General features: G+C 41.9%; 2 protein-coding genes and 2 long non-coding RNA genes across 4 annotated transcripts; all 4 read right to left on the bottom strand.

The window, feature by feature from the left end:
- Positions 1-696: 696 nt before the first annotated feature.
- LOC124852618 lies at positions 697-10,821 on the bottom strand. The gene is made up of 11 exons (XM_047341739.1): positions 10,639-10,821; positions 10,440-10,534; positions 6,438-6,463; positions 6,241-6,262; positions 6,120-6,147; positions 5,932-6,016; positions 5,660-5,806; positions 5,365-5,573; positions 1,252-1,355; positions 1,041-1,159; positions 697-934 (listed from the first exon to the last, which is right to left on the bottom strand). Exons 3-11 carry the CDS (start codon positions 6,438-6,440, stop codon positions 746-748), a joined length of 906 nt encoding a protein of 301 aa, XP_047197695.1. The 5' UTR covers positions 6,441-6,463; positions 10,440-10,534; positions 10,639-10,821; the 3' UTR covers positions 697-745.
- LOC124852620 lies at positions 2,339-2,896 on the bottom strand. The gene is made up of 4 exons (XR_007033009.1): positions 2,855-2,896; positions 2,656-2,750; positions 2,535-2,560; positions 2,339-2,359 (listed from the first exon to the last, which is right to left on the bottom strand). It is a non-coding gene; the product is annotated as an uncharacterized LOC124852620 (long non-coding RNA).
- Positions 10,822-16,707: 5,886 nt separating the features above from the next.
- On the bottom strand, positions 16,708-17,097 carry LOC124852619. The gene is made up of 3 exons (XR_007033008.1): positions 17,019-17,097; positions 16,811-16,914; positions 16,708-16,718 (listed from the first exon to the last, which is right to left on the bottom strand). It is a non-coding gene; the product is annotated as an uncharacterized LOC124852619 (long non-coding RNA).
- A 155-nt stretch (positions 17,098-17,252) lies between these two features.
- On the bottom strand, positions 17,253-22,786 carry LOC118116722. Its single transcript, XM_047341721.1, has 19 exons — positions 22,714-22,786; positions 22,102-22,239; positions 21,951-21,985; positions 21,834-21,849; positions 21,701-21,722; positions 21,508-21,577; positions 21,208-21,351; positions 20,369-20,565; positions 19,453-19,556; positions 19,142-19,260; positions 18,862-19,038; positions 18,395-18,603; positions 18,196-18,290; positions 18,075-18,100; positions 17,884-17,905; positions 17,763-17,790; positions 17,575-17,659; positions 17,426-17,453; positions 17,253-17,263 (listed from the first exon to the last, which is right to left on the bottom strand). Exons 2-19 carry the CDS (start codon positions 22,154-22,156, stop codon positions 17,253-17,255), a joined length of 1,443 nt encoding a protein of 480 aa, XP_047197677.1. The 5' UTR covers positions 22,157-22,239; positions 22,714-22,786.
- Positions 22,787-23,555: the final 769 nt, after the last annotated feature.

Here is a 23,555-nt window from a genome sequence, read left to right as displayed (position 1 = left end):
ACAAACAACCACATGGTGCAGTTCATTGCAGCCTCTGTACCTTGCTCTGTGATGACGCTAGCAGATTTTGTCAGGTAGCCCAGCAGAACATCTGAGATTTCCCATCTGCCTTGTCCACGCGTTATTGCAGGTAAAGCCTTGTTCATCCCGCTCATACTGCAAAGTGAAAAGAGACATTCTTCCATTGTCCTCAAGGTATTTGTGTACTTTGGTGCAGTAATCTAAGCCTGTTGTAAATGCCACTACACAACATGGTAGTTTGTGCAGTTTATTGTTGAGGTGGCATTCCCGAGCATCACTGCACTGAAATTGGCGAGGAAAGGAACCAGTCTCACGGAACCACTCAAACCAGTCTTCTGTCTCGAAGTTTAAGAAATGGGACTGATGATTTTGAAGGTCCTGTTCATTACACGATCTCTCACAAAAGGTGTGAGTCCTGTTAAATAAAAAAAAGAGGGGATATAAACACCAGACAGTTGACCCATCTATCAGAACTAAAAAAGCCCTTTGGATGGCGCTTGAAAAGATTTCAAGAAACACAGCCAAGTCCGGTTGCCCATGTACAATTGTACAACTCCCAAACACACAGTTAACAAGTAGTTAACAAGCACAACATGCAGGATACTAGGAGGTATGTAACAAAATATTTGATATGATGGGGTCCCCTACAACTGCTGTTGAGGTTTACACAAAAATCCAAGGAGTGCCTTTGCTGAGTTAAAAGCCCAGGATTTTCTTTCTTTCCCTAGTGCCAAGAGTAGCCTACCTTTTCTTCCGCTCTGAGCTGTGTGAGGAATTCAGCCACATTGTCCACAGCATTGCCCTCCTCAAGTCGCTCAAACACACGGTCGATTTGGTCTGTGTCATTGGATGCTCCTGAGCTCAGCGTCAGCTGTGCCACCTGAGCAGGAGTGAGGACCGACAACGATTCGGCCTATGAAAGGAAATCAACATGCAATCAAACGGCAGCAATTGCAAAACCATAGTGAAGACGTTTCAGTTTTGTAAGGGAAAATGCTGCATTAGCAGTCTCCACTCACGCTGGAGAAATTGGGATTGAGGCCACGCAAATCGTGCAGAGTTGCAAACTTAGAGAAGCCGCCAATGTTTGCCTGTAGCCACTCTGTACTACCATTGACAGATGAGACACAGCCAGGATCTGCAAAAGAGACAGAAACAAAGACATTGGTGGAATGCTACCACTATTGAGGCCAAGACTTTAGCAAAATGAGCCTGAGTGTCTGCCTTTACCTGAGGAGTCATTTCTTGAGAGGAATGGTTTGACAAAGTGTGTGTAGACTCTTTGCTGTATTTTTCTCTCCGTGGATTGCGTTTGGTTGCTGAATACCTGGATGCTAAAATTTGAGAGAAAGCACTTTACACATCTAAACAAGAGGTAAACTCCAGGAGCTTCTGCAATCTGGTTCACACTGGTGAAATATATCACATATTTGCTTACACAGTCTGGTATGATTGGCAGCTGAAGTTCTTGGCGCTCAGGCAGAATAGGAAGTTGGACGATGGAGAGGCCAAAAGGGGACGCAATGTGCGGAACCAGCTTTTGACAAAGTCACCACTCTGTAGCTGTGCCTGGGTGAAGTTGGCAATTCTGACCTCTCCAAGAGCATCAAGAGCATTTGACGAGGATGGGAAGCTGTTGTTGCCGGCCTGAGTTTGGAAAAATCACTTTGGTTATGTCTCAAATTTTCCACTGAGAAACACAGATTTCGTGAAAATTGTGGGGCTGATTTACCATGGTAGCAAAATGATTCAAGAGCATGGTCTACTGAAGTCAAAGCTTTTTGGAAGAGAAGCTTCCAGGCCTCCACCGGATAGCGTCCTGTTGCTTTCAGTGTGCATAACACCAGTCTCACCAAGTTGTTGGGTGTGAGATGTGTAGCCTTGAAAAAAAGTAGGCAGGAAATTAGACAAAGGATACCAGAGCTTATAAAGATGTTGCTCAGGATTGCAATGTAGCGAAAGCCAAATGTTGGTAAGCTACTCTAAAAAAATTCAATAAACTTACAGAGGAACAGGCATGCGCGATGACAGTCACATTGCACATGGCTTCAGAGGAATTGCCAATAGACAAGGTTTGGTCGAGTTGTGATCTGAGAAAAAGAATGAAAACAAATCATTGTCATCTTAGTTAGGCTATGCAGCGAACTTTTGCCCATCCAAAGTCACTACTGCAATAAAACTGTGATTCACCTACCTATTGACAGCAGCACAGATGAGGTCCTCTCAGAAGACAAAATTTGAGTGATGAGATATTGCACCTCAGAATGTGATATTGGGTTAAATACACTTGAAGTCTATGGCTTTTTTTAAACTTACCATCAACCAAGGTCTGTTTGCACTGCAGACAAGCAAAGCACAACTGTTACTCAAGCGGCAAAAAATACTGAAATTTGAAGTACTGTAACATGACCTCCTTAACAATGTTCATGTGCCAAAGGTGTGTCTTGTACATATTGACCAAATATGATTTCATTCTTTTAATCCATGTAGCCTTCCCATACAAATGAACTTACCATCAAGGACTCTGCAATTGCGCAACCTGTTTGAGAGAAAAATGAAATGAAGGCATGGCGTCAATGCAGCTATCATTACAGCGGTCACAGTCGGCTTGCCTGAAAAAGTGTATCAACGTACGTGGGAAAGTCTCCTTGAATGAAGCTATGGCTGATCTCACATCATGTGAACGGTGTAGTGGCAAGGATTCCAAAGGTTTCCTAAGACCAGTGAGTCTGAAGGGAGACAAACAATTGTTTGTGACTTGTCTAGAGCCACAGTTTGGCATCATGCAAACCCAAAGTGTCTGACTTTGGACTTCAGAAATATCATGTCTTACATAGCTGCGAAGGATGTACAGCTGATATTGCTCGGGATCACCTACCAAGCTGCCAGGATGGAGGCTGGCTGCCCGCAGTGGCCAAATTGACCTGGAACCACAGCGTGAAGTCTCAGGCTCCAAAGTCTTAAATCCTGGAGCAAGGCCGTTAAGGTCAGGTCTGGCGATGGTGCCTCGTACAGCTGGGTTTGTGATCAAGGTGATGTTTTTCTGGAAGTGACAGGATACACTTTTCAGTTCAAGAGGATCAATTACCAGGCTTGACTCAAACGAAAGCAAGTTTGGTGACATAGTACTTCGGTGCATGAGGGACATGACTGGGCAATTATCTGCAACAATGCATTAATCAAGCATGTCAGAAATGCATCATTTTTAGTCAAAGCTGTGCCACTATTTTGCCTTTGCAAACATGCCCTGAGCCTGTGGAAAATTGACATGACCTTAATGGTCAGGCAAACCAAATGTGGGAAAAGGTGGCAATTTTTAACGAAGCATTCACCTGCATGTTGATGCGAGTAAAAGCCAGGAAAAACTGGACGGCTGTTTGTCATCGCGGGGACATGTTCAAGCGAACACCTCCTACAATGGTCTCATCTCTCAAAGCCCCGCTTGTCGTATCCAGTAATGCTTCAGCCTTGGTCTGGTGAGAGGGAGACCACAACCGCTTCCTGATGACACAAAACAGAGTGGAAACATTAAAACTGCTTTTTTCTCTTTTGACATGGCAAACCACTTTTGTGTGCAGACTTTCCGAAGTTCTGAACATTAGCCACATATCAAGAATGATTTGAGGGAAATTAGTACTTACCACGGAGAGGTTGAAGTGACTTTGAGTTCAGAGTATTTCCTATTCTCAACAAATCCACCCAAGTTCACCTCTAAGCCATTGGGCATCACTCTGAATTCTGTCACAAACCAGGCCAGACAAACGTTACATGCAAACCATTTGGCAAGAAATGTTTTTTTATTGATACACATGAAAAAGTCCATTGCTGTTTTCTTTTCAATCCTGCCAGTATTTGTCAAAATTTCCAGCCCATGGACAAGCTCACACAAACAACCACATGGTGCAGTTCATTGCGGCAGCCCTACCTTGCTCTGTGATGACGCTAGCAGATTTTGTCAGGTAGCCCAGCAGAACATCTGAGATTTCATCTCGTCTGTCCACGCGCATTGCAGGTAAAGCCTTGTTCATCCCGCTCACACTGCAAAAAGTGAAAAGAGACATTCTTCCATTGTCCCTCGACAGTATTTGTGTACTTTGGTGCAGTGCAATCTGGTTTGTTTGTAAAATGCTACTCACACAACATGGTAGTTTGTGCAGTTTATTGTTGAGGTGGCATTCTCGAGCATCACTGCACTGAAATTGGCGAGGAAAGGAACCAGTCTCACGTGGAACCACTCAAACCAGTCTTCTGTCTTGAAGTTTAAGAAATGGGGACTGATGATTTTGAAGGTCCTGTTCATTACACGATCTCTCACAAAAGGTGTGAAGTCAGGGTCCTGTTAAATAAAAAAAAGAGGGGATATAAACACCAGACAGTTGACCCATCTATCAGAACTAAAAAAGCCCTTTGGATGGCGCTTGAAAAGATTTCAAGAAACACAGCCAAGTCCGGTTGCCCATGTACAATTGTACAACTCCCAAACACACAGTTAACAAGTAGTTAACAAGCACAACATACAGGATATCAGAGGTATGTAACAAAATATTTGATATGATGGGGTCCCCTACAACTGCTGTTGAGGTTTACACAAAACTCAAGGAGTGCCTTTGGTTGGAGTTAAAAGCCCAGGACTTCTTTCCCTAGTGCCAAGAGTAGCCTACCTTTTCTTCCGCTCTGAGCTGTGTGAGGAATTCAGCCACATTGTCCACAGCATTGCCCTCCTCAAGTCGCTCAAACACACGGTCGATTTGGTCTGTGTCATTGGATGCTCCTGAGCTCAGCGTCAGCTGTGCCACCTGAGCAGGAGTGAGGACCGACAACGATTCGGCCTATGAAAGGAAATCAACATGCAATCAAACGGCAGCAATTGCAAAACCATAGTGGGAAGATTGCCCAGCCTGCAAGGGAAAATGGTTGCATTAGCAGTCTCCACTCACGCTGGAGAAATTGGGATTGAGGCCACGCAAATCGTGCAGAGTTGCAAACTTAGAGAAGCCGCCAATGTTTGCCTGTAGCCACTCTGTACTCATTGACAGATGAGACACAGCCAGGATCTGCAAAAGAGACAGAAACAAAGACATTGGTGGAATGCTACCACTATTGAGGCCAAGACTTTAGCAAAATGAGCCTGAGTGTCTGCCTTTACCTGAGGAGTCATTTCTGAGAGGGAATGGTTTACAAAGTGTGTGTAGACTCTTTGCTGTATTTTTCTCTCCAGGATTGCGTTTGCTGTTGAATACCTGGATGCTAAAATTTGAGAGAAAGCACTTTACACATCTAAACAAGAGGTAAACTCCAGGAGCTTGCAACTACACTGGTGAAATATATCACATATTTGCTTACACAGTCTGGTATGATTGGCAGCTGAAGTTCTTGGCGCTCAGGCAGAATAGGAAGTTGGACGATGGAGAGGCCAAAAGGGGACGCAATGTGCGGAACCAGCTTTTGACAAAGTCACCACTCTGTAGCTGTGCCTGGGTGAAGTTGGCAATTCTGACCTCTCCAAGAGCATCAAGAGCATTTGACGAGGATGGGAAGCTGTTGTTGCCGGCCTGAGTTTGGAAAAATCACTTTGGTTATGTCTCAAATTTTCCACTGAGAAACACAGATTTCGTGAAAATTGTGGGGCTGGATTTACCATGGTAGCAAATGATTCAAGAGCATGGTCTACTGAAGTCAAAGCTTTTTGGAAGAGAAGCTTCCAGGCCTCCACCGGATATGTCCTGTTGCTTTCCAGTGTGCATAACACCAGTCTCACCAAGTTGTTGGGTGTGAGATGTGTAGCCTTGAAAAAAAGTAGGCAGGAAATTAGACAAAGGATACCAGAGCTTATAAAGATGTTGCTCAGGATTGCAATGTAGCGAAAGCCAAATGTTGGTAAGCTACTCTAAAAAAATTCAATAAACTTACAGAGGAACAGGCATGCGCGATGACAGTCACATTGCACATGGCTTCAGAGGAATTGCCAATAGACAAGGTTTGGTCGAGTTGTGATCTGAGAAAAAGAATGAAAACAAATCATTGTCATCTTAGTTAGGCTATGCAAAGGAACTTTGCCCATCCAAAGTCACTACTGCACAAAACTGTGATTCACCTACCTATTGACAGCAGCACAGATGAGGTCCTCTGTGAAAAGACAAAATTTGAGGATGAGATATTGCACCCTCAGAATGTGATATTGTCATCACACTTGAAGTCTATGGCTTTTTTTAAACTTACCATCAACCAAGGTCTGTTTGCACTGCAGACAAGCAAAGCACAACTGTTACTCAAGCGGCAAAAAATACTGAAATTTGAAGTACTGTAACATGACCTCCTTAACAATGTTCATGTGCCAAAGGTGTGTCTTGTACATATTGACCAAATATGATTTCATTCTTTTAATCCATGTAGCCTTCCCATACAAATGAACTTACCATCAAGGACTCTGCAATTGCGCAACCTGTTTGAGAGAAAAATGAAATGAAGGCATGGCGTCAATGCAGCTATCATTACAGCGGTCACAGTCGCTTGCTCTGAAAAAGTGTATCAACGCACGTGGGAAAGTCTCCTGAATGAAGCTATGGCTGATCTCATCATGTGAACGGGTAGGCAAGGATTCCAAAGGCTCTAAGACCAGTGAGTCTGAAGGGAGACAACAATTGTTTGTGACTTGTCTAGAGCCACAGTTTGGCATCATGCAAACCCAAGGTCTGACTTTGGACTTCAGAAATATCGTGTCTTACATAGCTGCGAAGGATGTACAGCTGATATTGCTCGGGATCACCACCAAGCTGCCAGGATGGAGGCTGGCCGTCACAGTGGCCAAATTGACCTGGAACCACAGCGTGAAGTCTTCAGGCTCAAAGTCTTTAAATCCCGGAGCAAGGGCTGTTAAGGTCAGGTTCAAGATGGTGCCTCGTACAGCTGGGTTTGTGATCAAGGTGATGTTTTTCTGGAAGTGACAGGATACACTTTTCAGTTCAAGAGGATCAATTACCAGGCTTGACTCAAACGAAAGCAAGTTTGGTGACATAGTACTTCGGTGCATGAGGGACATGACTGGGCAATTATCTGCAACAATGCATTAATCAAGCATGTCAGAAATGCATCATTTTTAGTCAAAGCTGTGCCACTATTTTGCCTTTGCAAACATGCCCTGAGCCCAGGGAAAATTTGACATGACCCGTTTGTCAGGAACCAAATGTAGGAAAAAGGTGGCAATTTTTAAATGAAGCAATTCACCTGCATGTTGGATGCAGTAAAAGCCAGGAAAAACTGACGGTTGTTTGTCATCGTGGACATGTTCAAGCTTTGAACACCTCCTTACAATGGTCTCATTCTCAAGCCCCGCTGTCGGGACCCAGTATCAGCTCAGCCTTCTGTCTGGTGAAAGAGGGAGACCACAACTGCCTCCTGATGACAATAACAGAGGAAACACAAACTGCTTTTCTCTTGGATTGGCAAACCACTTTGTGTGCAGACTTGTCTGAATATGCCTGCTATTATCAAGAATGATTTGGAGGGAAATTAGTACTTACCACGGAGAGGTTGAAGACTTTGAGTTCAGAGTATTTCCTATTCTCAACAAATCCACCCAAGTTCACCTCAAGCCATTGGGCATCACTCTGAATTCCCTGCCTACAAACTGAGGCCAGTAGACAAACGTTAGCATGCAAACCATTTGGCAAGAAATGTTTTTTTATTGATACACATGAAACAAGTCCATTGCCAGTTTTCTTTTCAATCCCGTTTCAGTATTTGTCAAAATTTCCAGCCCATGGACAAGCTCACACAAACAACCACATGGTGCAGTTCATTGCGGCAGCCCTACCTTGCTCTGTGATGACGCTAGCAGATTTTGTCAGGTAGCCCAGCAGAACATCTGAGATTTCATCTCGTCTGTCCACGCGCATTGCAGGTAAAGCCTTGTTCATCCCGCTCACACTGCAAAAAGTGAAAAGAGACATTCTTCCATTGTCCCTCGACAGTATTTGTGTACTTTGGTGCAGTGCAACTGGTTTAGTTGTAAAATGCTACTCACACAACATGGTAGTTTGTGCAGTTTATTGTTGAGGTGGCATTCTCGAGCATCACTGCACTGAAATTGGCGAGGAAAGGAACCAGTCTCACGTGGAACCACTCAAACCAGTCTTCTGTCTTGAAGTTTAAGAAATGGGGACTGATGATTTTGAAGGTCCTGTTCATTACACGATCTCTCACAAAAGGTGTGAAGTCAGGGTCCTGTTAAATAAAAAAAAGAGGGGATATAAACACCAGACAGTTGACCCATCTATCAGAACTAAAAAAGCCCTTTGGATGGCGCTTGAAAAGATTTCAAGAAACACAGCCAAGTCCGGTTGCCCATGTACAATTGTACAACTCCCAAACACACAGTTAACAAGTAGTTAACAAGCACAACATACAGGATACTAGGGAGGTATGTAACAAATATTTGATATGATGGGGTCCCCTACAACTGCTGTTGAGGTTTACACAAAAATCCAAGGAGTGCCTTTCGCTGAGTTAAAAGCCCAGGATTTTCTTTCTTCTTTCCCTAGTGCTGGAGTAGCCTACCTTTTCTTCCGCTCTGAGCTGTGTGAGGAATTCAGCCACATTGTCCACAGCATTGCCCTCCTCAAGTCGCTCAAACACACGGTCGATTTGGTCTGTGTCATTGGATGCTCCTGAGCTCAGCGTCAGCTGTGCCACCTGAGCAGGAGTGAGGACCGACAACGATTCGGCCTATGAAAGGAAATCAACATGCAATCAAACGGCAGCAATTGCAAAACCATAGTGAAGACGTTTCAGTTTGCAAGGGGAAAATGCTGCATTAGCAGTCTCCACTCACGCTGGAGAAATTGGGATTGAGGCCACGCAAATCGTGCAGAGTTGCAAACTTAGAGAAGCCGCCAATGTTTGCCTGTAGCCACTCTGTACTACCATTGACAGATGAGACACAGCCAGGATCTGCAAAAGAGACAGAAACAAAGACATTGGTGGAATGCTACCACTATTGAGGCCAAGACTTTAGCAAAATGAGCCTGAGTGTCTGCCTTTACCTGAGGAGTCATTTCTTGAGAGGAATGGTTTGACAAAGTGTGTGTAGACTCTTTGCTGTATTTTTCTCTCCGTGGATTGCGTTTGGTTGCTGAATACCTGGATGCTAAAATTTGAGAGAAAGCACTTTACACATCTAAACAAGAGGTAACCCAGGAGCTTCTGCAATCTGTTCACACTGGTGAAATATATCACATTTGCTTGGCACAGTCTGGTATGATTGGCAGTCAGTTCTAAGGCCAGGCAGAATAGGAAGGATTATGGAGAGTTGCAAGGGATGAATGCGGAACCAGCTGAAGCAAAGTCACCACCTAGAAGCTGTGCCTGGGTGAATATAATTCTGACCTCTCCAAGAGCATCAAGAGCATTTGACGAGGATGAAGCTGCTGTTGCCGGCCTGAGTTTGGAAAATCACTTTGAGTTATGTCTCAAATTTTCCACTGAGAAAACACAGATTCTCTTGAAAATTGTGGGGCTGGATTTACCATGGTAGCAAATGATTCAAGAGCATGGTCTACTGTCAAAGCTTTTTGAAGAGAAGCTCCAGGCCTCCACCGGATATGTCCTGTTGCTTTCCAGTGTGCATAACACCAGTCTCACCAAGTTGTTGGGTGTGAGATGTGTAGCCTTGAAAAAAAGTAGGCAGGAAATTAGACAAAGCGATACCAGAGCTTATAAAGATGTTGCCCAGGATTGCAACAAAGGAAAGCCAAATGTTGGTAAGCTACTCTAAAAAATTCAATAAACTTATAGAGGAACAGGCATAAAGCGATACAGTCACATTGCACATGGCTTCAGAGGAATTGCCAATAGACAAGGTTTGGTCGAAAGTTGTGATCTGAGAAAAGAATGAAAATAACCATTGTCATCTTAGTTAGGCTATGCAAAGGAACTTTACCATCCAAAGTCACTACTGCACAAAACTGTGATTCACCTACCTATTGACAGCAGCACAGATGAGGTCCTCTGTGAAAAGACAAAATTTGAGGATGAGATATTGCACCCTCAGAATGTGATATTGTCATCACACTTGAAGTCTATGGCTTTTTTTAAACTTACCATCAACCAAGGTCTGTTTGCACTGCAGACAAGCAAAGCACAACTGTTACTCAAGCGGCAAAAAATACTGAAATTTGAAGTACTGTAACATGACCTCCTTAACAATGTTCATGTGCCAAAGGTGTGTCTTGTACATATTGACCAAATATGATTTCATTCTTTTAATCCATGTAGCCTTCCCATACAAAATGAACTTACCATCAAGGACTCTGCAATTGCGCAACTCCGTTTGAGTAAAAAATGAAATGAAGGCATGGCGTCAATGCAGCTATCATTACAGCGGTCACAGTCGGCTTGCCTGAAAAAGTGTATCAACGTACGTGGGAAAGTCTCCTTGAATGAAGCTATGGCTGATCTCACATCATGTGAACGGTGTAGTGGCAAGGATTCCAAAGGTTTCCTAAGACCAGTGAGTCTGAAGGGAGACAAACAATTGTTTGTGACTTGTCTAGAGCCACAGTTTGGCATCATGCAAACCCAAAGTGTCTGACTTTGGACTTCAGAAATATCATGTCTTACATAGCTGCGAAGGATGTACAGCTGATATTGCTCGGGATCACCACCAAGCTGCCAGGATGGAGGCTGGCCGTCACAGTGGCCAAATTGACCTGGAACCACAGCGTGAAGTCTTCAGGCTCAAAGTCTTTAAATCCCGGAGCAAGGGCTGTTAAGGTCAGGTTCAAGATGGTGCCTCGTACAGCTGGGTTTAGATCAAGGTGATGCTTTTCTGAAGCATGGTAATACACTTTTCAGTTCAAGAGGATCAATTACCAGGCTTGACTCAAATGAAAGCAAGTCAAGTAGGGACATAGTGCTCGTGCATGAGGGACATGACTGGGCAATTATCTGCAACAATGCATTAATCACATGCTGAAATGCATCATTTTTAGTCAAAGCTGTGCCACTATTTTGCTCTTTGCAAACATGCAGTTCTGAGCCCAGGAAAATTTGACCGGTTTGTCAGGGGCAACCAAATGGGAAAAGGTGGCAATTTTTAAATGAAGTATCTTACCCTGCATGTTGATGCGAGTAAAAGCCAGGAAAACTGACGGTTGTTTGTCATCGTGGACATGTTCAAGCTTTTGAACACCTCCTTACAATGGTGGTCTCATTCCTCAAAGCCCTGCTGTCGGGATCCAGTATCAGCTCAGCCTTCTATCTGGTGTGAGAGGGAGACCACAACTGCCTCCTGATGACACAAACAGAGGAAACACAAACTGCTTTTCTCTTGGACATGGCAAAACCACTTTTGTGTGCAGACTTTCCGAGTTCTGAATATTGCGCTGCTATTATCAAGAATGATTTGGAGGGAAATTAGTACTTACCACGGAGAGGTTGAAGACTTTGAGTTCAGAGTATTTCCTATTCTCAACAAATCCACCCAAGTTCACCTCAAGCCATTGGGCATCACTCTGAATTCCCTGCCTACAAACTGAGGCCAGTAGACAAACGTTAGCATGCAAACCATTTGGCAAGAAATGTTTTTTTATTGATACACATGAAACAAGTCCATTGCCAGTTTTCTTTTCAATCCCGTTTCAGTATTTGTCAAAATTTCCAGCCCATGGACAAGCTCACACAAACAACCACATGGTGCAGTTCATTGCGGCAGCCCTACCTTGCTCTGTGATGACGCTAGCAGATTTTGTCAGGTAGCCCAGCAGAACATCTGAGATTTCATCTCGTCTGTCCACGCGCATTGCAGGTAAAGCCTTGTTCATCCCGCTCACACTGCAAAAAGTGAAAAGAGACATTCTTCCATTGTCCCTCGACAGTATTTGTGTACTTTGGTGCAGTGCAATCTGGTTTGTTTGTAAAATGCTACTCACACAACATGGTAGTTTGTGCAGTTTATTGTTGAGGTGGCATTCTCGAGCATCACTGCAATTGAAATTGGGCGAGAGGAAAGGAACCAGTCTCACGGGAAACCACTCAAAACCAGTCTTCTGTCTTGAAGTTTAAGAAACAAATTGATGATTTTGAAGGTCCTGCTCCATTACACGATCTCTCGCTAAAGGTGTGAAGTCAGGGTCCCAGCAATAAAAAAAGAGGGGATATGTACCCAGACAGTTGACCCATCTATCAGAACTAAAAAGCCCTTTGGATGGCGTCTTTTGAAAAGATTCAAGAAACACAGCCAAGTCCGGCTGCCTATGTATAATTGTATAACTCCCAAACACAGTTAATAAAGTAGTTACTGCTAATAAATATACAGGATATCAGAGGTATAACAAACATTTGATATGATGGGTCCCCACAACTGCTGTTGAGGTTTACTCAAAAATCCAAGGAGTGCCTTTGCTGAGTTAAAAGCCCTGGATTTTCTTTCCCTAGTGCCAAGAGTAGCCTACCTTTCCGCCTCCATTGTGTGAGAATCTGTTTCACATTGTCCACAGCATTGCCCTCCTCAAGTCACGCTCAAACACAACGTCGATTTGGTCTGTGTCATTGGATGCTCCTGAGCTCAGCTGGGGCTGTGCCACCTGGAGTGAGGAGTGAGGACCGACAAATTATCTGGCCTATGAAAGGAAATCAACATGCAATCAACGGCAGCAATTGCAAACCATAGTGAAGACGTGCTTTCAGTTTGCAAGGGGAAATGCTGCATTAGCAGTCTCCACTCACGCTGGAGAACAATGAGGCCACGCAAATCGTAGCAGAGTTGTAAACTTAGAGAAGCCGCCAATGTTTGGCCTGTAGCCACTCTTGTACTACCAGCTGACAGATGAGACAGCAGCCAGGATCTGCAAAGAGACATAAATAAAGACATTGGTGGAATGCTACCACTATTGAGGCCAAGACTTTAGCAAAATGAGCCTGAGTGTCTGCCTTTACCTGAGGAGTCATTTCTTGAGAGGAATGGTTTGACAAAGTGTGTGTAGACTCTTTGCTGTATTTTTCTCTCCGTGGATTGCGTTTGGTTGCTGAATACCTGGATGCTAAAATTTGAGAGAAAGCACTTTACATGATCTAAACAAGAGGTAACCCAGGAGCTTCTGCAATCTGGTTCAATTATAAAGATATCACATATTTGCTTACAGTCTGGTATGATTGGCAGCTGAAGTTCTTGGAAAATTACAGTAGAATAGGAAGTTGGACGACAGAGGCTGTGGTGTAATGAATGCGAACCAGCTTTGACAAAGTCACCACTCTGTAGCTGTGCCTTCCAAGTGAAGTTATAATTTGACCTCTCCAAGAGTACTTCACAGAGCATTTGACGAGGATGCTGTCATATGCTGGCCTGAGTTTGGAAAAACTTACTTTTGGTTATGTCTCAAATTTCACCGAGAAACACAGATTCGGGGAAATTGTGGGGGCTGGATTTACCATGGTAGCAAATGATTCAAAGATATTCAATAGTCAAAGCTTTTTGGAAGAGAAGCTCCAGGCCTCCACCGGATATGTCCTGTTGCTTTCCAGTGCATAACACCAGTCTCACCAAGTTGTTGGGTGAGATGTAGCCTTGAAAAGTAGGCAGGAAATTAGACAAAGATACTAGAGCTTATAAAGATGTTGCTCAGGATTGCAATGTAGCAAAGCCAAATGTTGGTAAGCTACTCTAAAAAATTCAATAAACTTTACAGGAGGAACAGGTATGCGCGAGACAGTCATATTGTACATACTTCAGAGGAATTGCCAATAGACAAGGTTTGGTTTGAGTTGTGATTCAGAAAGAATGAAAACAAATCATTGTCATCTTAGTTAGGCTATGCAGCGAACTTTGCCTCATCCAAAGTCACTACTGCACAAACTGTGATTCACCTACTCATTGACAGCAGCATAGATGAGGTCCTCTGTGAAAGACAAAATTTGAGGATGATATTGCACCCTCAGAATGTGATATTGTCATCACACTTGAAGTCTATGGCTTTTTTAAACTTACCATCAACTAAGGTCTGTTTGCACTGCAGACAAAGCACAACTGTTACTCGCTGCAAAAATACTGAAATTTGCCACTGTAACATGACCTCCTTAACAATGTTCATGTGCCAAAGGTGTGTCTTGTACATATTGACTAAATATGATTTCATTCTTAATCCATGTAGCCTTCCCATACAAATGAACTTACTTCATCAAGGACTCTGCAAATTGCGCAACCTGTTTGAGAGAAAATGAAATGAAGGTATGGCGTCAATGCAGCTATCGACAGCGGTCACAGTCGGCTTGCCTGAAAAAGTGTATCAACGTACGTGGGAAAGTCTCCTTGAATGAAGCTATGGCTGATCTCACATCATGTGAACGGTGTAGTGGCAAGGATTCCAAAGGTTTCCTAAGACCAGTGAGTCTGAAGGGAGACAAACAATTGTTTGTGACTTGTCTAGAGCCACAGTTTGGCATCATGCAAACCCAAAGTGTCTGACTTTGGACTTCAGAAATATCATGTCTTACATAGCTGCGAAGGATGTACAGCTGATATTGCTCGGGATCACCACCAAGCTGCCAGGATGGAGGCTGGCCGTCACAGTGGCCAAATTGACCTGGAACCACAGCGTGAAGTCTTCAGGCTCAAAGTCTTTAAATCCCGGAGCAAGGGCTGTTAAGGTCAGGTTCAAGATGGTGCCTCGTACAGCTGGGTTTGTGATCAAGGTGATGTTTTTCTGGAAGTGACAGGATACACTTTTCAGTTCAAGAGGATCACTAATAGTTTGACTCCAAACGAAAGCAAGTTTGGTGATATAGTACTCTGGCATGAGGGACATGACTGGGCAATTATCTGCAATAATGCATTAACTGACATGTCAGAAATGCATCATTTTTAGTCAAAGCTGTGCCACTATTTTGCCTTTTGCAAACATGGGCCCTGAAAGCCCAGGGGAAATGCAGACATGACTCTGTTTGTCAGGCAACCAAATGGGAAAAAGGTGGCACTTTTAAATGAAGCATTACCTGCATGTTGATGCGAGTAAAAGCCAGGAAAACTGATTTGCTGTTTGCCATCGTGTATGTTCAAGCTGAACACCTCCCTTACAATGGTCTCATTCCTCAAAGCCCGCTGTCGGGATCCATCAGCCTGAGCCTTCTGGTCTGGTGAGAGGGAGACCACAACTGCCTCCGATGATAACAGAGGAACATAAAACTGCTTTTCTTGGATACGGTAAAACCACTTTGTGTGCAGACTTTCCGAGTTCTGAATATTGCGCTGCTATTATCAAGAATGATTTGAGGAAATTAGTACTTACCACGGAGAGGTTGAAGACTTTGAGTTCAGAGTATTTCCTATTCTCAACAAATCCACCCAAGTTCACCTCAAGCCATTGGGCATCACTCTGAATTCCCTGCCTACAAACTGAGGCCAGTAGACAAACGTTAGCATGCAAACCATTTGGCAAGAAATGTTTTTTTATTGATACACATGAAACAAGTCCATTGCCAGTTTTCTTTTCAATCCCGTTTCAGTATTTGTCAAAATTTCCAGCCCATGGACAAGCTCACACAAACAACCACATGGTGCAGTTCATTGCGGCAGCCCTACCTTGCTCTGTGATGACGCTAGCAGATTTTGTCAGGTAGCCCAGCAGAACATCTGAGATTTCATCTCGTCTGTCCACGCGCATTGCAGGTAAAGCCTTGTTCATCCCGCTCACACTGCAAAAAGTGAAAAGAGACATTCTTCCATTGTCCCTCGACAGTATTTGTGTACTTTGGTGTAATCTGGTTTGTTTGTAAATGCCACTCACATAACATGGTAGTTTGTGCAGTTTATTGTTGAGGTGGCATTCGAGCATCACTGCACTGAAATTAAGTGAGGAAAGGAACCAGTCTCACGTGGAACCACTCAAACCAGTCTTCTGTCTTGAAGTTTAAGAAATGGGGACTGATGATTTTAGCTGGGTCCCAATTCATTACACGATCTCTCACAAAAGGTGTGAAGTCAGGGTCCCAGCAATAAAAAAAGAGGGGATATAAACACCAGACAGTTGACCCATCTATCAGAACTAAAAAAGCCCTTTGGATGGCGCTTGAAAAGATTTCAAGAAACACAGCCAAGTCCGGTTGCCCATGTACAATTGTACAACTCCCAAACACACAGTTAACAAGTAGTTAACAAGCACAACATGCAGGATACTAGGAGGTATAAAAATAAAAATATTTGATATGATGGGGTCCTACAACTGCTGTTGAGGTTTATACAAAATCCAAGGGAGTGCCTTTGCTGAGTTAAAAGCCCAGGGATTTTCTTTCTTTCCTAGTGCTAAGAGTAGCCTACCTTTTCTTCCGCTGAGCTGCAGGAGGAATCTAGCCACATTGTCCACAGCATTGCCCTCCTCAAGTCGCTCAAACACACGGTCGATTTGGTCTGTGTCATTGGATGCTCCTGAGCTCAGCGTCAGCTGTGCCACCTGAGCAGGAGTGAGGACCGACAACGATTCGGCCTATGAAAGGAAATCAACATGCAATCAAACGGCAGCAATTGCAAAACCATAGTGAAGACGTTTCAGTTTGCAAGGGGAAAATGCTGCATTAGCAGTCTCCACTCACGCTGAGAAATTGGGATTGAGGCTACGCAAATCGCAAAGTAGAGTTGCAAACTTAGAGAAGCCGCCAATGTTTGCCTGTAGCCACTCTGTACTACCATTGACAGATGAGACAGCCAGGATCTGCAAAAGAGACAGAAACAAAGACATTGGTGGAATGCTACCACTATTGAGGCCAAGACTTTAGCAAAATGAGCCTGAGTGTCTGCCTTTACCTGAGGAGTCATTTCTTGAGAGGAATGGTTTGACAAAGTGTGTGTAGACTCTTTGCTGTATTTTTCTCTCCGTGGATTGCGTTTGGTTGCTGAATACCTGGATGCTAAAATTTGAGAGAAAGCACTTTACACATCTAAACAAGAGGTAAACTCCAGGAGCTTCTGCAATCTGGTTCACACTGGTGAAATATATCACATATTTGCTTACACAGTCTGGTATGATTGGCAGCTGAAGTTCTTGGCGCTCAGGCAGAATAGGAAGTTGGACGATGGAGAGGCCAAAAGGACGCAATGTGCGGAACCAGCTTCGACAAAGTCACCACCTGTAGCTGTGCCTGGGTGAAGTTGGAGCAATTTGACTTCCAAGAGCATCATGAGCATTTGACGAGGATGGGAAGCTAAGCTGTTGCTGTCTGAGTTTGGAAAACACTTTGGTTATGTCTCAAGACTTCACTGAGAAACACAGATTTCGTGAAATTGTGGGGGCTGGATTTACCATGGTAGCAAATGATTCAAGAGCATGGTCTAATAAGTCAAAGCTTTTGGAAGAGAAGCTTCCCAGGCCTCCACCTGATATGTCCTGTTGCTTTCCAGGCAGTATAATACCAGTCTCACCCAAGTTGTTGGGTGTGAGATGTGTAGCCTGGAAAGTAGGCAGGAAATTAGACAAAGGATACCAGAGCTTATAAAGATGTTGCTCAGGATTGCAATGTAGCGAAAGCCAAATGTTGGTAAGCTACTCTAAAAAAATTCAATAAACTTACAGAGGAACAGGCATGCGCGATGACAGTCACATTGCACATGGCTTCAGAGGAATTGCCAATAGACAAGGTTTGGTCGAGTTGTGATCTGAGAAAAAGAATGAAAACAAATCATTGTCATCTTAGTTAGGCTATGCAAAGGAACTTTGCCCATCCAAAGTCACTACTGCACAAAACTGTGATTCACCTACCTATTGACAGCAGCACAGATGAGGTCCTCTGTGAAAAGACAAAATTTGAGGATGAGATATTGCACCCTCAGAATGTGATATTGTCATCACACTTGAAGTCTATGGCTTTTTTTAAACTTACCATCAACCAAGGTCTGTTTGCACTGCAGATAAGCAAAGCACAACTGTTACTCAAGCGGCAAAAAAATACTGAAATTTGAAGTATCAACATGACTCCTTAACAATGTTCATGCCAAAGGTGTCTTGTACATATTGACCACAAATATGATTTCATTCTTTAACTATGTAGCCTTCCCATACAAATGAACTTACCATCAAGGACTCTGCAACTGTGCAACCTGTTTGAGAGAAAAATGAAATGAAGGCATGGCGTCAATGCAGCTATCATTACAGCGGTCACAGTCGGCTTGCCTGAAAAAGTGTATCAACGTACGTGGGAAAGTCTCCTTGAATGAAGCTATGGCTGATCTCACATCATGTGAACGGTGTAGTGGCAAGGATTCCAAAGGTTTCCTAAGACCAGTGAGTCTGAAGGGAGACAAACAATTGTTTGTGACTTGTCTAGAGCCACAGTTTGGCATCATGCAAACCCAAAGTGTCTGACTTTGGACTTCAGAAATATCATGTCTTACATAGCTGCGAAGGATGTACAGCTGATATTGCTCGGGATCACCACCAAGCTGCCAGGATGGAGGCTGGCCGTCACAGTGGCCAAATTGACCTGGAACCACAGCGTGAAGTCTTCAGGCTCAAAGTCTTTAAATCCCGGAGCAAGGGCTGTTAAGGTCAGGTTCAAGATGGTGCCTCGTACAGCTGGGTTTGTGATCAAGGTGATGTTTTTCTGGAAGTGACAGGATACACTTTTCAGTTCAAGAGGATCAATTACCAGGCTTGACTCAAACGAAAGCAAGTTTGGTGACATAGAGTGTCTTTGTACTTCGGTGCATGAGGGACATGTCAGAAATGCATCATTTTTAGTCAAAGCTGTGCCACTATTTTGCCTTTGCAAACATGCCCTGAGCCCAGGGAAAATTTGACATGACCTGTTTGTCAGGCAACCAAATGGGAAAAGGTGGCAATTTTTAAATGAAGCATTCACCTGCATGTTGATGCGAGTAAAAGCCAGGAAAAACTGACGAAGCTGTTTGTCATCGTGGGACATGTTCAAGCTTTTGAACACCTCCCTGACAATGGTCTCATTCCTCAAAGCCCCGCTGTTGGGATCCAGGATCAGCTCAGCCTTCTGGTCTGGTGAAAGCTTACCGAAAACATCTTCCTGGTTTTTTTTGATTGAGAAAGCATTATTGTCAGAGAAAGAAATATCAACACTTTTTTAAAATCTTAAATTTACTGAAGTGATTAAACAATATATCACTCACTGCTTTGAAATTGGGATTGATTTCTTTTAGATCCTCCAGACTTGCATAGACAAAGAAATTTCCAACGAATCTTTGTATCCATTCTTCACTCTGATTCACTTGTTTGGTGCATCCAGGGTCTGCAAATGTAGTTATACAAACATGGTCACCTGTGAGTGGTCTGCTTTTAACTTGAATATTCCTGATCCTGTACTTAATTTGTATTCAAGTCGAATTGTTCCTTATTTTTTTCTTATGTTTGTTGTCATTTCTCATAATATTGTAAAAGTACTTTATGATTAATCGTCTCTGACACAAATATGTTGACTTACCTGGTAAGTTCTTTCTTGAAAGATAGGCCTTAATAAAGCTTGTGTAGATCAGTTTTCTCTTCATCCTCTCAGAAGTCTCCAGTTCTTCGTTCATTGCCCCAACCCTTGATAATACATTTTAATTAGTGTTTAGTCTTAAAACAAAAAATTGTCCATCATAAGTCACCAGACAGAACCAAAATGCGCAAATGCAAGAAATGTTATAAAATACCTTTCAAACTTTCAGTATAATTACACATATTCAGTGGAGAGTCAAATTGTAAATTTTTCTTGCATTGATTCATGTTGTTTTTTCTATAAATATATATAAAAATATAAAAATAAAAAAATGCCATCACTTGGGCAGGTTATTCTGCTATTTTACATGGTGTATGACCACCCTGTCCTATTCTGATGAGTTTCACATACACATTTCAAACATGTTCTTTGTAACCGGAATATAAAAACAATAATTTAAAATAACAAGAGTAAGAGCCAGATTCACTACGGCTCACAAGATGCCATTCTTTCCCCTTTTTCTATGCTTTAAAGGGACAGTCTTTTAGAAGTCTTCAATGTTAAGAGATATTGATTTAAATTGATTATGTAATAGGCAGCATCAATGTGTGAAAGTATGGTGTGAAAATGCTGAAGACCAAACATAGAAATGATAATCGAAACAATTCCAATAGGGACCTCGCACTGTCAGTGCTCGGGCCCTAAAAATAGCAGAGATGGGATAAATACAAGTACTGCCATTTTAGAGGGAGTGAAACAAGTTGGGTTTTATCAGGCACGATTGTTGCTGACCCCTTAAACACACCTTTTTTAATGCTCTTTCCTGACACAGTGACTCTAACTTTACAGTACTAACAGTTCAGTTCATTAAAACAGATGGACCTAATCTGCATGTATCTGGACATTGGAATTCACTTACAATTCTTTGAAAGCACTGCAGGTGAAGTTCTGTCGACTGAGGCTGATCAAAAAGCTTTCATCAACATGGGGCAAAAGAGGAGCCATCTTTAGTGAGAACCACAGTCTGAGGAATCCTGGATCACTGTGGTTACCCAGACTTAGACTGTCCAAGATGCCAAATATATCCAGAACATTGAATCCAGATTCATTGGCACTCTGTTAAAATGTAAAGTTGTAAGTTTACTATTATTAAAAGCTGAATTACATATATTTGTCAATTGATCATTCTTTAATTGCTATAAAAAAGCCCCTGGAAACTTATAATTTAACATTTAAAATAAATCAACTACAGTGGAGCCCAAACCAAAGCTTGAAAGGGTTCAACACTAACTCTAACCAAAGTTGTTAGTACTTTCTGATGCTATTAAAGACTTGCATACTGATGTCCATATTTTTTTATTATGAATAAGTGAGGAATACAAAATGCATTCCATATATTGTATGTTGAGTATCTAAAAATAGATATATCTATTCTTGAATGTAATCCTGAATGTGAGCATGCCCTAAATATATGTTTACAAGTAGGGCCTTAAAACTTAAAAATGTGATCCAATAACAATGCCCCTGCATTACTCATCTTTAAATATTGGCACTATTTTTCTATTTTGACCAAATGTCTTTCTCTAGCTTGCATAATCTATGTAGGATAGACATTTGCTGAGCTTTGATCTTTGTTATTTCCTTCCAAAGCATGGACGTGAATGTTTTTGTTTATGTGTTGAGTCTAAATCAGTCTATAATAACAATACAAAAAAATTAAAAAGGGAAAAGTTAAATAATTTTTTTCTTTTCTTTTACCAGGTCAAAGAAGACTTTCAAAGTCAAGTCCACAATCTTTCTGAGGTTTTGTTCCAACTCCATGGACTTGTCTTCTGATAAGCTTCCATTTTTTCTCCCTTTACAGGATAGTTCCACTGCCAGTGTATCAACAGCAGCTGACACCTAAAAAATAAAGTAGAAAAGAACATTGGAATGTACTGCATACTTTTTAACACAAGGGGGTGTCATTTATCAACACTTCTTGGTAGTGACTTTGTAAAGTTACATAGATTATTGGGTTTCAGGGGCATTTTTTATTTACTTGTAATGTGAACTTACTCTGTGACTGGCATCTCGCAGATTTGCTGCTTGGCAAGTTTCCTGGTAACCACTACTTGGACTGGGTTGGCTTAGAACAAAATAAAATGAAATAGAAGTTAGTCCTTAAATTATGAATTACATTACTGAAAATTTGTTCCTCCTGGACACTGATGTATGAATGAGTTAAAAATCTTGAAATGTGCATACTAACCTGTTTTCAGGTGAATCTGGCCCTACAAATATCAAAATAATAGTGATTACATAGAATTAACAGTCTAACAACTTACTCAGTTAATGTGACAATTAAGAATAAATCAGTTTGAATATAGAAAAGTTTTTCCGACCTGATGTTGTATTTAGCTGAAACACAGAATATAAAGAGGGTTTACATATTCAGAATCGGTAGGCATATTTACACAAAACTCACTATTATATCTACAGCTGCGATAAAACAGACTTACCACCACCATTGTGGAGACCAGTGTCGATAGACAAACTGAGGGAATGCAAGAAAGATACACACATTTAATTTTAATCTTTATCATGTGTATCGGCTAAACAGTGGGTGATCCTCATCCGAGTGCAATAAAAGAACAGGGGGTGGACACTTACCAACCCCGACAGCTGACAGCAGCAGAACCTGGGCTGGCGTTCTGCGGCCCCCCATAGTGACAACAGAGTTCGGTCACCTTTTCTACTATTTTGACCCTCAGGTTGTTTAATTGGCTGTTTAGAAGAGGAAGAGGAATACTGGGAGAAAAAATTAGGAGGAAAATCATCCTAGTAAGAAGTACGTCCATCTGTGTGTGATCATTGAATGAGACCTTACCACAATAACACAATTACAAATTAGGCCTACTAACGCTTTACGTATATGTTTTTAAGAGACTTATCAATTAATCAATCAAACTTTTTTAAATAGCACCCTTCAAATACATCAATTACAGTTCAAAGGGCTTTACAAGCGATTAACAAATTGTTAAAAAAGGATTAATAAGTTCAGAAACCAATGCACTCTTACATTGTAAAAGATTACAAAGCAAATGATAATAACACAATAAAATAATAATAAAACAAATCAGAATAAATAAGAAGAAGTAAGATTATAAAAAAATATATATATATATATATATATATATATATATATATATATATATATTATAATCACTCAGTGATTGTATGTCAGAAAGTAAGATTAGGTCATAGAAAAATGGTTGAGCTCACCCTTCAGTCTTTGCTCCGTCAGAGGAAAGTGAGGCTTCTGATCAGAGGTAACGCAGGTATACACTGGGTGGGGAAACCCTGAGAAAACAATCATCAGGAACAAAAGCTTGTGCAGAATGTTTTGGTAGGAGGTGGAAAATTCCATTTGAATGAAGTCAGCACTGTGCAAAACCTGTCAATCAGTTTTGGAATTGGATAAATAACAATACACCTTACAATGCACATAAATCATGATTAAAACCACACGGATCTTTGGTAAGTTCTTGAACTACCATCTACTACTTTTCTATTTTGCTTAACTCTGCCATATTGTCCTCTGTGTAGGTTTGTCTGTGAGCTTGCTTTGTGTTGTTGTGCAGCACATGCACATTAAAGGTGTAACTTTAACGTTAACATGTTTTGTTTCTAAATAAGAAAACACATGGTAGCTTTTAATTTAATTCCTTCATGATGTTATTCGTGAAAGTGTGAGGTCGAGGCCAAATTTCAAATGAGACAAATCAGTGAATAAAGGTAACAGGGTCCGCAAATTCTCAAATAACATCTTGTAAGAATTATAGCACGAGTTATTATACATAATTTTAGCTCGGAGATCTATGCAGAACCATTCACTAAGTGAATAGAGTATTCAATCTAACAATGTTATAAAAATATATTAATAAAATATAATTATAACTCAGCACCTCTGAACACTAACAAACTCATTCAAACCTCAAAATGCTTGATGTTTTTTTATTTATTTTAACAGCGATCATACAGCTAAGAAGTACAACCGATATAATGTATACAGGGACATCTAACTAAAGCTCTGTTCAAATAACAAAAGCTACGACATGTACACA

The sequence above is a fragment of the Hippoglossus stenolepis genome, chromosome 10 (genome assembly GCF_022539355.2).
Source record: "Hippoglossus stenolepis isolate QCI-W04-F060 chromosome 10, HSTE1.2, whole genome shotgun sequence".
Classification (NCBI taxonomy): domain Eukaryota; kingdom Metazoa; phylum Chordata; class Actinopteri; order Pleuronectiformes; family Pleuronectidae; genus Hippoglossus; species Hippoglossus stenolepis.
This window is presented reverse-complemented; position numbering and strand designations above follow the sequence as displayed.